Genomic DNA, 15,690 nt, shown 5'->3' with positions numbered 1-15,690 from the left:
CAGTTGCGACCGGTGGTTCCGAACGTGCCTGGACCCGCCGGGCCACAGTCAAACCCTCCAAAAGTTTTGCCGATTGCCGCTCAGTTACAGAACGTGGTGTTCCATGGGAAAAAAATGTCTGCAATAGTTTCGCGGATCGCTTACCAGGGCATTATGGAGCAACGTAATGTACGGGTTGTCCGCGGAACCGCTGGTCTATATGGACAACGAGACACCAGAAACGAGAATAAGCAAAATTTTAAAGCTCAAATGCACTTGGCACGACTCTCATTTTTTGTCCACCTGGTTTGCGTTGTACGTTTGCCACCTGCCAGTCGTGTCTTTAACTTACATTGAATCATTGCGGGGGCATTAATATTAATAATATTTACGCCATATGCTGTTCAACTACTTTGGTACCAAAATGCGCGGGTGTCCCTTCAACAACTCTAAATTTTGTCCGCCGTCCTTGTATTGAATCCAAAGTGGAGCGTAACCTACAGCTGGGAAGATATCTTTGCAATAATACTGATAATTAGAGTGGTGCTCAATTGTGTATGGGTTAAACGTTCATCAACAAGATGTTACATTCAACATCTCGTGACTGACGGCAGCCAGGGCGGTTCACGGGGTGGAGGAGCGACACGGTTCGTCGCACCCGCCACGCGCGGACTGCTGATGCCGCTCGAGTAACCGTGTGCTTACTGCGCATGCCTGCGTGCGTCTGTGCGTGCGTGTGTGCGTCTGTGCGTGCGTGTGCCTGTGGGTGCGTGTGTGCGTCTGTGCGTGCGTGTGCGCCTGTGCGTTCGTGTACGTGCGTGCGTTTGCGCGAGCGAAGGTTCAAGGTGTCCGGCGAGCTGCCGTCGCTGCTCGTGAGCATCTCGGACCGCAAGCTGCGTGGGGTCGTGGAGCTCATTGACAGCATCCCGTTCCCCCAGCAGCCCAAGACCGCCACGCCCGCGCGCATCGCCAGCAAGAAGGCACGGCCCTCCGTCCGTCTCTTTGTTTACGCGGCATACGGGGAGGGGGGTACGAGGGGGGGCACGGGGGTGAGGCGGTCGCGTGGCGTGGCGCTGGGTCGCGTGAGTTTCTAATGGACAAATGTCTCGCATTAGTGTAATGTGATTGTGGATGGGGGAAATGCATAGCGATTAAACATTACGACTGGTTATGGTAATGGCAGCCACAGCGAAGATATTTTGCTAATTGTGATCATAATGCTGATAGTCATGATGGTGGTGGTGGTGGTGATGATGATGGTCATATCAAAATCAGAATCTTTATTTATCCTGGAGGAATCCGATGAGCTATGCAGCTCTTTTCACAGCTGTGCAGTAAAGGTGGGTCATAATGGTGGTGATGATGGTTAATGATGTTTATAGTGATGTTGATAACGTTGATGGTGACGATTATGATGATATTGATCAGATTGATGATGTAAATTTTTTTAATGATCATGATGGTGATGTGATTGATAGTCATTATAAAAATTGTGATAATGTTGATTATCATGATTGTATATTGATGATATTATTGTTGATATTGAGTGTGATCGGAACAGTGTTGTTGACAATCGTGGTGTTGGTGGTGGCGTTGACAACGATGATCATGATGACGTCACTGCAGGCGCTGCCGGCTGCTGCGAGTCCACAGTTCAAGCCGGACCTGCTGAACTTCCCCGCCACCAGCATGAGCAGCCGCGTCCCCTCCAGCGATCGCATCACCGGTACATGGGCCTATCGACACGCGTGTCTCCTCCCCACCGTGCTTTTCCACCACAGGCACAACTGCAATCACAACCACAATCACAACCACAATCACAACCACAATCACAACCACAATCACAACAACAACAGACAGAATGAAAAATAAAGTTTGGACTAATCGTGCGAATGCACAGATTGCATAACGCTTCCCAACATGTGTTTGTCTCTGGAAGTGTTTCATTAGCGGTAGGGACGACGATGACCGGTGGCCGTCGGGGCACAGTGCTTTGCCTGTTTGCAAATCGTGATGTTTTTGAGCCACCAAGGTTTCGGGCCATGTCGTGGTTTTCTCCAAGCTGAGTCCCATGTCGCAGCAGCTCCACGCGAGCGTTTGGTTCGTCGTGGATCGTCTTGGCGAGAGTTAAAGCGCGACACCACTGCCACCCCCCCCCCCGGTGACAACCACACGGGCACGTGGCCGTCCTCTCGAGGGAGAGTTCTGACAGCAGAATCAGCTGGCACCATATCGGGTCGTAGAGATGAGCTCTGTCAGATGGCCGCCGTGTTTATCGGAGCCCGATAAATTAACCGCAAACGAACGTAAGTCGAACGTCACGTTTCGACGCTCAAAAATTCGACCAAAGCGCCCGATCGCTCCGTCCCCGATGGAACGCGAAGCGCCGGCCCTCACCGCGCTGCTCCCACACCGGTGACGCCGACGGTCGTGCCCCCCCCCTCCCCCCCCGTCTTACCACAGACTCGGACTCGGAGTACGCCTCGGCGGAGGAGGAGTTCTTCGACGCGGAGAGCTCGGTGGAGGCGATCCGCGCGGGCGTCGCCGGCGCCGGCTTGGGCCGCGGGCCTCCCTACTACTCGCGACCCTTGTCCGGTGCCTTCCCGGCGGCCTTGCCCCCCATCAAGCCCGTGCTCAAGGAGCCCCCGCAGAACATGACCGACCTGCAGCTGCAGTTTGAGATCAAGCAGGTCGGCCGTGCATCCGCCCGCTCGTCCCCGCGTCTCCTCGCTTGTCCCCGCGTCCGCCCACTCGTCCCCTCGGTGTCGTTTGTTGGGTCGCGGTGGACTTTGTGTGTTGGCTCGTGAGGCTATTTTAAGCGATTAGCTCACTCGCCCGTTACTCGCTCGTCCATGCACTCGCTCGCATATGCACCCAATCATTTCACTCACCCACCCACCCATCCATGTACTTGTTCGCTCATTAAATTATTCACTACTTACCCACAGCCCCCTGCCACCTACCCTGCCACCTACCCAGCTACCCACCCACTCACCCACCCACCCAAACCCACCGAGCCACCCTCCCATTTCTCCAATCGCTCAATGACTCATGCACTCGTTTGCTTATCGAGTACTCACCCATCTATACCCTTGCTCCCACCCACCCATGGCCACGCATTCGTTCACTTGCTATTCGCTCTGCATAGGAAAGCGCTGCCCTCTCTTGTGTGGACCAGAGGTCACTTTGAATGGATCTCAGAGGTAGCTCTGTGATAGCCACTTCCATGGGCCGTACTGCTGTGCGAGAGATCCGATTGGCTCGTTCGCCTCCTGACATGACGCCGCCGCCGTCGCCGTCCCGTCCGCCGTTCACCGTTCCAGATCTTCCTGGAGGTGTGCTGCCAGGTGACGGGCGGACAGGAGGGGGAGCAGAGCGGGACGACTGTGAAGGAGCGCCCGGTCATGCAGCTCGAGGCGGCGCACCTGGGCACCGAGCTGACGATGCGACGCTTCAACCTCCACGCCGCCTCCTACCTCAAGGAGATCCGCCTGTCCTGCCTCGAGTTCACGCGTGAGGATCGACCGAGCGGCTGAGCGAGTGGGCAAGCGCGTGGCGGGCAGGGCAGGAGGACGTGTGGCATGGCCGTCGAGCTTGCAGGCGGTTCAGCTGCACACTTGTCCATGGGGCGAGAGGGACGACATAGGTCGCCGCGGTGGCGAGATGTTAACTCCCTCGTCTGGTACACAGGAGGTCGTGGGTTCGATCCCAGACCTGACGCCCGTTTATTAGGAGTTTGCGTGTCTCTCTTCCCCCTGGTCGCGTAGCTTTTTGTCCGGGTCCTCCCGGTTATTCCCATTACATTTAGAATCAACTTGCGTTTAGAGTATTTGGCTGTGCTACTTGTCCACGTAATGATAAGCCGCCACCTCGTTGACATATCATTTGTGTCCAGGTCACTTCTGAAAAAAGGCTTTCTTGGTCAAATAAAAAGTTGGGTGTCGTTTTAAGTGTGCCAGTCTACAAAGACATACAGGGTTTATTTACCCGTTCCATTTCTTGCATCAGGGCCCATGCCAACCACGATACCCCCATGCCAACTACAAGAGTTACAATGGACATTTATTCTTCCTCTTCTGATGGGGGGCCGATAGTGCAATTGAAATATAACTGTGACGGGGGGTGAGGGGGGCGGGGTGGGGTGGGGGGTAAAGATACCAAGCATGGACGCCGACGGACCGTGACGTCATGCCGTAGATTACCACTTTGTCTGTCTTGCCGACAGAGCCGGACGGTAAACCCATCAACATCTTAAGCACGTACGACAACGAGCAAGAGGACCTGCTGATCATGAAGTACACCAAGGTGGGCCGGCACCACGATCCGCGACCTTTCACCCTCTAACATCGGGCCCTCTCTCATGCTCGTTTTGACGCTTTCCAGCCAGGATTAAACACATTTATTTTTACCAAATAAGGCCTACTTCGCTATATAGCTCTTTTTCAGAAGGGATGTGGCCACAAGTGGCTTATCACGTGGGAATGTATAGCAGCAGCCAAATACTCTAAATGTATGTTGATTCTAAATGTGGAGGGAAAACCCGGAGGACCCGGAGAAAAATTCACATGACCACGGGGAGAAAATGCAAACTCCAAATATTCAGGAGTCAGGGTCGAGAGCAAACCCACGATCTCCAGTATACCAGGCGACGTAGTTAATATGGCACCGCTGTGGCACCCATATCATGCCCTAACTACTCAACATTTCTGTCGTAAACCTTAACAAGTGTTTTCTTTTTACGCCGTAAAGCTCAGATTTTAAAGCATCGGCGCATCAGCTTTGTTCATCTCTCCGTCCGTTAACGAGGGGGCTTGATAATTCTTGTAAGCAACATCCAGTGTGAACAAAACTTTTGTAAAAAAACGCGTGCTGCTGTTCGGGACTTACCCGCTTAGATACCAGCCACGTTGATCGAAGAGAGTCGTCCGAAACACGGGAGACGCAAACGAGAGAACAAAGGACAATTTTCAAATATGCCGACGCATTTTGCCCAGACGGCTACCCGTCGCTGCCTCCTGTAGAGCTAATTAACTACTTGCCAAGGACCGGCGTGTGGCAGAAAGCGCTGCATGGTGTGATTTTGACTTCCAAATTTGCTTTTAATCACATTAATTGCGGCTGCGCATGTGTTTGCCTTGCCGTGTTGTGCGTGTGCACCAGGCGTACAAGAAAGGCCCCGAGTTCGACACCACTTTCAAGCGCACCATCCAGAAAGTGCAGGTGAGTGAGGTGCTCGTGCGTGAGGTGGCATCGTATTGCAACCCCAAAACGCGGCTCGGAGCCATCGTCTCTTGCAGTTCCTCTCAACCTTTGTCGCTCCACTTTAGAGCGGCCTACACTGAACTGCAACATCGCTGTTGGTCCCGGGTGGGTGGGTTTGGTGAGTGGGTGGGTTTGGTGGGTTTGGTGTGTTTGGTGGGTGGGTTCGGTGGGTGGGTTTTTGGTGGGTTGGTGGGTTTGGGGTGGGTTTGGTGGGTGGGTGGGTGGGTGGGTTTGGTGGGTGGGTTCGGTGGGTGGGTTTTTGGTGGGTTGGTGGGTTTGGGTGGGTTGGGTGGGATGGGTAGGTTGGGTGGGTGGGTTGGGTGGGCAGCCAGCCAGGGTTGGTTGCTGACGGTCGACGTGCCAGCCTACATAGGTGCTCGCGAACAGCACTTGCCCCAAACGTCTGTTGAAGCTATACGGCGGGGGCATCTTTGTCTTTATGAAGGTGTCCTTCTCCTCGCTGGACGTCCTGCTGCACACGGAGGCGCTTCTCTTCTGCATGAACTTCCTCATGGGCCTCGCTCCTCCGGCCAAGGAGTCCGACGGCGGGGCGGCGGCCGCCGGGGCGCCACCGCCGCCGGCCTTGGTGGGGGACGAGGAGGACGAAGAGCCGGGGGCCGTCGTGCCCACGATGACGGCCGATTTGGACTCGTCCCACGAACTCGCCCTGTCCGGACAGAAACGTGAGCAGAGAGCGCCGTAACAAGTCGGCGTTACATCGTAGGCTTCACGCGTGCGTTTTCGGCAGTAAATATTCCGATTCGTAGCAGGTATTTGGGTTGGAAGAGATTTTGACTTGATGGGTTTCATGACCGGAGGATGCTTGATGTGAGTTTCAAGCGAAGCGTGTGCCGTGCTAACTGCACTTGCCCCAACAGTCTGTTGAAGGCTATATGGGGAACCTTTGTCTTCGTGCGAATGTAAATGGAAAGCGAGGGTACAGCTGTTAGCACGCTGCGCTACGAACCCATCAACGTGAGTTCGATTCCCGGCTCAGGTGCTCGCTAACAGCACTTGAGCACTTTCCCCAAAGGTCCGTTAAGGCTGTGCGGAGGATCTTTGCCTTTATTCTTGAATATAAACTAGCAAATAATTGCACATCCCCAGACAAATGCGGTGTGCGTGGAACCCAAGCGTTGTAGTTTTTCTCCCCAAGTTTTTTTATTCCGCTTGTGCTGTGGGCGCCGTGTCACGGGAAGAGAAGTGTCGAGTGGCAACTCTCGCCCGAGCAGCGCAGGTCCACGCGCAGGGACACGCGGCTCGTGCTGTACGTGATCTGCAGGTGCCGTCCGTGGGTGCTGTCTCCCCTGGGATAAGAGACCCCTGCTGTTTGTCGTCGTTGTTGTGACGCTTTTGTTGTCGTTGTTTGGCTCCACCGCCGACCTCCCTGTTGGCGCTGCGCAGCCGAGAGGAAGGTCAAGGATGATGAGCTCATCTGCTTCCACCTGGAGGCCAAGCTGGACGCGTTCAACGTGTGCATGCGCAGCCAGCAGCATCGGATCACCGACGTCATCATCGAAGGTGCGGGCACCCCGGCCAACCGCTCCATTACCACACCCATCGCCCACCCCCCTAACCACGTACCCACCTCTGGTTTTCGGAGCGTAGTGGTCAGAGTGATACCCACTGGGATTTTTGATTATCAGTGTCCGCCGTCCGCTGGACTTCTTGGAATTACTGTCAAACTATTGTTGTTATTTTACTTGATAAGACCCATTGAGCTTATATAGCTCAGAAGCGACCTGGCTACAAATGATATCTCAACGAAGCGGCTTATCTAAATGTGGAGGGAAAACTGGAGGATCTGAAGAACAATCCACGTGACCACGGGGAGAACACGCAAACTCCAATTATACAGGCGTCGGGGTTGGGATCGAACCCACGCCCTGCTGTATATCAGGAGAGGTAGTTAACATCTCGCCACCGTGGCTCTCATGCCCCCTGGCAAGGTCTCGCAGCTGCTGAACGGTAGACATGGGACATCCACGGTTTGGGGAACGTACGCATGAGGGTTAGAGACGTCATCATTGGCTGGTTGAGAACAATGAGTGGGCCGGCGGTCGAGACTGACGACGGAGTGGCAGTGAAAGGAGGGAACGTGCCCAAGAAGAGGTGGGAGTTGATCATATCGGTAACAATTTGAATTTGTAACGCACTCAATATTCACTCTCGAAGAGAGAGCACGACTCGGATGCACCAGGAACCAAAGACAAGCGGGGAAGGCAGCAGCCACGTGCTGAGTGGGTGCCAACAATTGCTCAGGCTCTGCAGTCCTCTATATATAAAGCTGTTATTGAAGATGCAGCGCCCAAACAGAGCTCATGTATGGGCGTCGCACGGACCGTTGCATGGCAGCACCATGAGGGAATGTGACAGGTTGGAGGGGGAGGCCTTCATCCGGTGGTAGCGGATTGAACAACAGCCGATTACGATGTGACGAGCCGTGTGGTGCGTGCGTGCCGGCTGCCAGGCCTGGACGTGAACCTGTCGCAGAAGAAGACGCAGACGGACGTGTCCGTGGGCCTCAAGAACATCACCGTGCTCGACGCCGACCCGGACACCATCCACAAAAAGGCGAGCGATCCGTCGGCGGCCCAGACTCGCACAGAGACTCAGAATCGGTTATTGTCTTGGATTATTCCGCGATTACCCCCATCCATAGTGCCACGGAGCGATCCCTTACATCGTTTAGCCTCACCGCACCGTCTGGGCTACGCGCGCAGAGGAAAGGAGGCAGATTTCAAAAGGACGTGGGATCCATTCTTAGATTAAAAACACACTTTTAAACTACCAACCCCCCCCCCCCCCCCCCCCACTTGTCCAGGACCTCCGGGCTCAGTGCCCCCCTGGGACGCCCATCGAGGCCCCCCCCCCCACTCCCCCCCCCCCCCCAACTCAGCCATCGCACGCAGCTCCTCACTCTCCCGCACCTCAGCCACTTGCCCTCCTTCCCCTCCCCGCACCCCCCCCGGTGTGTTTCATAATGGCCAACCCTGTGACATGAAGCAGTCCTCCTGAACCTTCCTCTCTTCGAACCTCATCTCCACTACCCATTGCCTTCCTCTTCCCTCCCGCCGCCCCTCTTTCCCTACCCTCCCCAACCCCTCCCCTACCCTCCTCTACCCTGCCTTACCCTGCCCTAACCCCTAAGCAGAGGTCGCAATCGGGTACCCGATACCCGTACCCTATCCGATACCCGGCTACCTGTACCCGGCCGGGTATCGGGTAGGGTACCCGTTTGCGACCCTGGTGCGGCCGGGTACGGGTAAGGAATCAAAAACCCGTTTGCGACATCTGCCCCTAAGTACCCCCTGTCACGGCCACCCATTGCTCGTACCTTCTACTCACCTGCCATCTAAATCATTCTTGTGTTTCCCGTTTCTTTTTTTAACTAACTTAAACTCGGTTTAACACGTAGGCTTTCGCCACCAATATTATTCATAATAAACGTTTTTGGGTTAGATCCCCTTATTTATAAATGTGTCGTAACCCTCCACCACCTGACACGGCCAATTGCCCGATGATGCTGGATGTAATTACCAGCAAAGCGCCGTACAACTCAAAACTTGTAAATGTTGTGGATTCACTCTCTAACACACCGGTGGGCTAAAGTAGTGAACTATTTGTCTTTTGTCAACGTGACACATTCTCTTACTGATTGGCCATGTCGGGTGGTGGAGGGTTACGACACATTTATAAATAACGCTATCTAACCCAAAAACGTTTATTATGAATAACTTAAACTCCTTGAACAAAGGCTCCTTATAAAATAAGATATATCCAGCCGTAGGCTCTCTAATTAAAGGCGTGCGCAGCCAGTAACTTAGGGCAGTGTGTTTATTGTTGGAAATGTACCAATGCTTTTGAAAAGGTTTATTTTTTATTTTTCAACCACCCGTGGGTGTTCCATTCTGCCTGTTTGCTGCGCAGGTGGTGTCCATCATCGGCAAGGAGGTGTTCCGTTTCGGCATGACGTCGTACGTGGACGCGACCAAGGGGGGCGCCTACACGGACATGGCGGCGGTGGACGCGCGGATCCTGCTCGTCGTCGGCTGCATCCAGATCGTCTACCTCAACAAGTTCATCTCCGCACTGCTGGTACCCACCGTGGCGGGCGGGCGGGCGGGCCCGGCGACCCCACCGCGGGTTTGTGTGTACCGTGGGTTTGTGCGTACCGCGGGTTTGTGTGTACCGCGGGTTTGTGCGCACAGTGGGTTTGTGCGTACCGTGGGTTTGTGCGTACCGCGGGTTTGTGTGTACCGTGGGTTTGTGTGTACCGTGGGTTTGTGTGTACCGTGGCTTTGTGTGTACCGCGGGTTTGTGTGTACCGTGGGTTTGTGTGTACCGTGGGTTTGTGTGTACCGTGGGTTTGTGCGTACCGTGGGTTTGTGCGTACCGTGGGTTTGTGCGTACCGCGGGTTTGTGTGTACCGCGGGTTTGTGTGTACCGTGGGTTTGTGTGTACCGTGGGTTTGTGTGTACCGTGGGTTTGTGCGTACCGTGGCTTTGTGCGTACCGTGGGTTTGTGCGTACCGTGGGTTTGTGCGTACCGTGGGTTTGTGCGTACCGTGGGTTTGTGCGTACCGTGGGTTTGTGCGTACCGTGGGTTTGTGTGCACCGTGGGTTTGTGCGCACCGTGGGTTTGTGCGTACCGTGGGTTTGCGTGTACCGTGGGTTTGTGTGTACGGTGGGTTTGTGTTTCCCCTGTATACTACATTGGACTCGCCCCTCTTACCCTCACTTCCCATTGTGCTCCGCTCTGTGTGTCTTCATTAATTCTACTTCAGTCGTTCGTGGCCACATCTTAGTGTTGCACTTATCTTCTTACTGTGTACGTATGTACGTTGAACTTTTTGCACACCGCACATAGCTAGCTGTGCAAGGCTTCAAGGTGTAGACTGGTCCTGTATCACAGCAATGTATTGTGAAATACGACCGTGTCATCGGTTATACCGCATTATAACCGCGGAGCACTGCATCATCATTATTATTATTTCACGTGGGTGAACGTGGGATTTTGTTTGTAGGCCACACGTGTAATGTGTCTGCTACTGCTGCCCCTCTAATGGCAAACATCTGGAAAATAAAAATATTGTGCATCAGGTTCCGCGGTTATGCCCCATTCATTTATTTTTTACGTTTGACCAAAAAATCGAAATGACGCAGAGTTTACAGAGTTAATTAAATAAAGTGGCTGGCTGCTGGGTGACGTCCAGTTGAAAATCACGTGGCTGTGAAAGGGTTAAACATTATGGGCGCTGCCTACTACAGTGGGGCGCAAGTGCCAATCTAATACAATCGCTGCAAAAAAAAGTATATATACACGGTGAAATCCAGGAATCTTTGTACTATTTCCACATTTTTTTCGGAAAAAAGAAGTTGTGCTGCATTCGTTTGGTTATCCACATTTTTCTGTGGGTAGAGCGCAATTTCAGAAGTGGCCACCAAGGGCGCTAAAGTTAATTCTATTGTTCCGAATTTTTTTGTTCAGAAAATCTTCACCAATTTACAAGTTTCTGAAAGACCCTGCAAAACCTTACCCCGAGTACGATTCTTTTGGATAACACTCAATGGTCCACGCAAATGGTTTTACAAACCCACTTGCATTGCAAGAGGTAACACACAAAACTCCGCACAGATAGATTCAAGAATCCTTTTTCAGTGCCGGAAAAATCGCATCCCCAGCGGGTTTGGGTGTTTCACAAATCTGTGGCGATCTGCCAACCCCCTTGCCGTGCAAGTGCCGTATCGCAAGCGCCGTTCCCCCGTTACGTTTCTCCCGCACGCGCAGGACTTTGTGAACAACTTCCAGCAAGCGAAGGAGGCGGTGACGGAGGCGACGGTGCAGGCGGCCGAGAAGGCGGCCTCCAACCTGAAGGACCTGGCGCAGCGCAGCTACCGGCTGGCGCTCTCCGTCACCGTCAAGGCGCCGCTCGTGGTCGTGCCTCGCAACTCGAAGTCACGCGACGCCATTGTGGCCGACCTGGGCCACGTGGCGGTGTCCAATGCCTTCTCGCTGGCGCCCGTGGGGCGGCCGCTGCCGCTGCCGCCCATCGTGGACACCATGACCGTCCGCCTCAGCCAGATCAAGCTCAGCCGGTGATGGCCTCATCTGCCCCTCGCTCCCCTGCTGCCCTTTTGTCATGGCCGTGTTGCCTCCTTGGCATATCCTGCGCCGTCACCCCCGGCCGCTGTCTGTGCTGCTTTAATTAATTTCTGTGCCACCCCCCTTGTCCCTTCCTGCGCTGCCTACCTCGTCAGTTCCCGTGTGACGTCGTCTGTATCGCTCGCATCGTTTACTGTACCGTCTTTGTCACAAATCCTCTGCCACCCTCCTCCGCACATTCTTGTGCCACGCTTCATTTCACCTCCTGTTCTCTTCTTCTCGTCGCTTTCTCTGACGCCCTCCTTGCCTGCGCCACGCTTCATTTCACTTCCTGGGCCGCCCTCTTCATCGCCGCATGCGGCACCCTTGTCATCACTTTCCGTGTATCACCTTACCCATTTCGCCCCGCGAACACCGCACCTCCGCACCACCCGTCCACCACGATTGTCACAAACGACATTTCGCCTGTTGCCTCGTTGGCGTATGCAGCGCCGTGGTGACGGACTCTCGCGTGGACGGAGAGGTGATGATGCTGGAGCCGGTGAACATGGACCTGGAGCTGCGGAGGAACCTGGCGGCGATGTGGTACACGGAGATCCCCGACGTGGACATCTCGGCAAAAATACGGCCCATGATGGTGCGACCCATACAAAGATCCCCCGTGTAGCCTGAACAGACGGTTGGAGCAAGTGCTGCTAGCGAGCACCTATGAAGGCCGGCACATTACACGAGGGGGTGGGTGGCCAGCACCACGCCCGGCCACCTTTGTTTCCCCAGTGACGATGTGGACTCAACACACCGGGTACTCATTTGATGCTGAGTCGACCTAGGGGAGGCCCAGGACCGTTTCAGATAATCGTCACTTGTTAACGGTGAGCGCGAATCGAACTCGTATCGCCAGGTTCGTAGCGCAGCGCGCTAACCACTGCGCCACCGCTCCCCATCGCCACCACCACCACAGACATCTCCCTGTCTCTTTGAACACATGCCAATGTGTGTGACGCTCTCGCGTCCTGAAGCCGTGCGGTCAGGATTAACGCTCATGGCGCTGCATTGTGGATGACGGCTGGTGCCGTGACGTTTACGTGAAGCCACTGCTGGATAGAAAGACTCCCTGCGTCGTGTCGGTCGGGGGGGTGTGACCGTACTTCACGCCGCTCGGTGCAGGTTGGTGAAGGGGGGTGGCACAGGAACGGCTCGGCTATCAGTCGCCACTGATGTTAGCCGTGGTTGGGAAATGAATCCAGGTTGCCGGATTTTACCGTTGCGCCCCTGGACACCCAAGTTTGATTCCCGTCCGTGGCTAACATGAGTGGCGAGTGATATCTGAACCGGTCCTGGGCCTCCCTTTTTACCAACCCACACTGAGGTATAATCAATCAACCTCCATGACCGACACGGTGCTGGGAGGCCTTCATCCAGCAGTGGATTGACAAAGGGTTCTGAATACGTCATTATCGCGTAACAAGAGGCGAACGTCATGGGACCTCCTTTGCCAGTACCAACATGAGAATAGGTTTTCCCCTTTTTTCTGGCAACAAAACAGGGGAAAACCTATTCTCATATTTTGGTACTGGCAAAGGAGGTCCCATGATGTAGCTGCTCACCCTGAGCTCTCATTACTCTGATAGAACATTGTCTTTGTGCTGTACGCCTTTTGGCGTCCTCTGGTCTAACACCTTTTGAGACGAGGCTCCAAAGAAAGCTGTCTCTGGTGTGGACCAATCAGTTTCAAAGACAATGCATATATTATCAGAGTATGTTTTTTGTTTGCATTTCTGACCACAAGTATTGTGGTTAATGCAGACATGATTCCTTGTTAAAGGTTTCAGTTTGGTGTTTTAACATCTTCACACAGCTGTTTTGTTGCCAGAAAAAAAAGGGGAAAACATCTTCTCAAGAGGCGAACGGTTAAAATGTCACCCGCAGGTGGTGCTGAGCCAGGACGACCTGATGCTGGTGATGACGACACTGAACGAGAACCTGTCGGAGGGGGCGGTGGCGCCGGCGGACAAGGAGCTGCCGCCGGTGGACGCGCAGAAAGACGTCGACGGACGCAAGGCGGTCGCAAGCGACGCGACCAGCCAGGGTGAGCGACCGTGGCGGCATCGACAGGCGTCCCCTTGGGGCGCGGCTCGCGAACATTTCCCTTGCCGAGCGCCGAACACCTCCTGGCGGTGGGCCACGCACGGACAGGCGCACACACCTCGGCCACTTCCGTCACTGAAAGGGCACCTTGCGGTGGGTCACTGGGATGGATGACAACTTCCAGTTAGATCACAGACGGAGGTCACTTGACTACTGTGTGCTGTGTAGAACGATCGCTGTTCGTCAACGCTCCTGTCGGCAAACTCCACTTTCATTGAACAGGCACAGCGTCGTCACTCTATAGAATGTGGGGGGGGGGATAACCTCTTCCTCACCGAGGGCTAACAGGACTGTCAAAGGACTTTGGCGGGGAACGAACATTAAGAAAGACAAATCCCCCATATAGCCTTAACAGGCCGTGAGGGCAAGTGTTGTTAGCAAGCATCGATGAAGACCGGAACGGCCAGCGAGGGGGTGGATGGCCAGCACCACGCCCAGCCGCATTTGTCTCCCCAGTGGCGATGTTTACACACCGCACCAGGTACTCATTTTAGGCTGCGTCGACCTAGGGGAGGCCCAGGACCGGTTCAGATAATTGTCACTGATGTGTGTGACGTAATGCAGCGCGCTAACCGACACACTACCGCTCCCCACACATTAACGCACACACACATCTCGGTCACGTTTGTCACTACAAGAGGCCCTTGCTCATATGGAACTAAGTGCACTACAAACACGTTCCTTCGGAGTGGGCAGGTAGGAACTTGGTTGGACAGCGCATTTGTGTGATCCGTGTCACACGGCGCAAGCTGCGTGGGACGGCGCAAGCTGCGTGGGGCGGCGCAAGCTGCGTGGGGCGGCGCGCCACGTGGTGCTGAGCCCGCCCGAAGCATTCTATGAAATACAAATCGAGGGCGTGGCTATGCACGACAGACAGTCAGACAGACATAATCCCTTGTGGGCAGTGTGGAACTGTTGTTCGTACCTGTATTATCAATGCAGTATTCCCCTCTCTGGCTTTGATTAGTGCAGCTAAGCCGTATCAAATCGGGAGGTAGGCCTCATGTGGCCACTGTCCATTTGAAATGAAGTCACGCGTCGGATTTGGCGGTTGATGAACTCCGTCGTGATCGTGATTCTCGGTTGTCGTGGTTCGTGGTTGTGGTTGCGTGACCGTCAGGCGAGAAGGTGGTGACTTCGGCGGTAGTGGAGACGGGAAAGCCTCTGGTGACGCGCACGACGCTGAAGTTCGAGTTCAACCTGGAGGCGGTGTCGCTGGTACTGCTCGTGGGCACGCCCCAGCAGGCACGTGGGGGCCCTTGTTTCACGTCCCTTGTTCATCACTGTCATCATTCTCCCCGCGCCTCCGATTAGCTATGTTGGCTACGTACGGTGCGAAAGAACTGTAGCATGTATACGTACATAGAGCATCAGCTAGGGCTGTGAAGGCCTCCCCATGCAGTCGCCGTCGCTCACGGTCCTGCGATGTAGCGATCCGTCTGACACCTGCACACGAGCTCATTTCATCGATCCGAATGACGATCCGTTTATCGTATTCGGGCCGGCCCCTTACCTCCAGAGGTCACCGGTTTGTCTCTCGGCACCGCCCACTTGAGAAAGAGTCTTGAGACTCGGTGAGACTTCCCTGGGTAAGCAAGCCGAGCGCTAATGGAAACTATTCACGTCCCGCGATCAGATCTGCAAGCGCGACCCGCTGTGTCGGCTGGGCGAGTTCCGGCTGCAGACGATCCGCACCGGCGGGCGGATGATGTCGGACGGCACCATGACCGTGACGCTACGCCTGCACAACTGCACCTTGGACGACCTTCGACCCGGGGACAAGCTGACCGCCCGGTGAGCAGGCGTGCATCACGTCATTAAATGAACATTGTTTTATACTCTTTGTTTTTTTTTTCGGTAAAGTCACGTAGGTAAAAAATAAAATAAATAAATTCAATTAAATCATGACGTTTCGGAGGCAACACAAGCTTCCGTCTTCAGGTGGAACCGTCACAGCAAAATTACTGTATCAGTAATTACTTGAAACGTCGTGATTTGATTTAATTTATTTATTTTCTTTTTTTAACTACGTGACTTTACCTAAAAAAACAAAGAGTATGGACCCTTGCAGTCACGAAAACTTCAAATCTAGAACATTGTTTTGTTTTGTTGCTCGTGCAAATTGCATCGAAAAACTTCAACTATTGGAAATTGCATTTAGACGTAAAAAAGGGGGCGAGAATTGAAAAGTGAATT

At 54.1% G+C, this 15,690-nt stretch overlaps 1 protein-coding gene across 4 annotated transcripts in view; it reads left to right on the top strand.

Moving 5' to 3' along the window:
- The window catches only part of LOC144945976 (intermembrane lipid transfer protein VPS13A-like), a 114,577-nt gene that overhangs the window by 45,426 nt on the left and 53,461 nt on the right, over nt 1–15,690 (top strand). For all 4 annotated transcript variants that reach the window (XM_078874671.1, XM_078874675.1, XM_078874672.1 and 1 more), the window contains 15 exons: nt 818–959; nt 1,606–1,705; nt 2,443–2,669; nt 3,303–3,492; nt 4,205–4,284; nt 5,140–5,199; nt 5,687–5,924; nt 6,646–6,762; nt 7,712–7,815; nt 9,172–9,339; nt 11,032–11,339; nt 11,836–11,983; nt 13,276–13,435; nt 14,615–14,739; nt 15,131–15,288. In XM_078874671.1, the coding sequence (XP_078730797.1) occupies nt 818–959; nt 1,606–1,705; nt 2,443–2,669; nt 3,303–3,492; nt 4,205–4,284; nt 5,140–5,199; nt 5,687–5,924; nt 6,646–6,762; nt 7,712–7,815; nt 9,172–9,339; nt 11,032–11,339; nt 11,836–11,983; nt 13,276–13,435; nt 14,615–14,739; nt 15,131–15,288 (2,325 nt within the window). The remainder of the gene's footprint in view (nt 1–817; nt 960–1,605; nt 1,706–2,442; nt 2,670–3,302; nt 3,493–4,204; nt 4,285–5,139; nt 5,200–5,686; nt 5,925–6,645; nt 6,763–7,711; nt 7,816–9,171; nt 9,340–11,031; nt 11,340–11,835; nt 11,984–13,275; nt 13,436–14,614; nt 14,740–15,130; nt 15,289–15,690) is intronic.

The sequence above is a fragment of the Lampetra fluviatilis genome, chromosome 39 (assembly GCF_964198595.1).
Source record: "Lampetra fluviatilis chromosome 39, kcLamFluv1.1, whole genome shotgun sequence".
Taxonomy (NCBI): domain Eukaryota; kingdom Metazoa; phylum Chordata; class Hyperoartia; order Petromyzontiformes; family Petromyzontidae; genus Lampetra; species Lampetra fluviatilis.
This window is presented reverse-complemented; position numbering and strand designations above follow the sequence as displayed.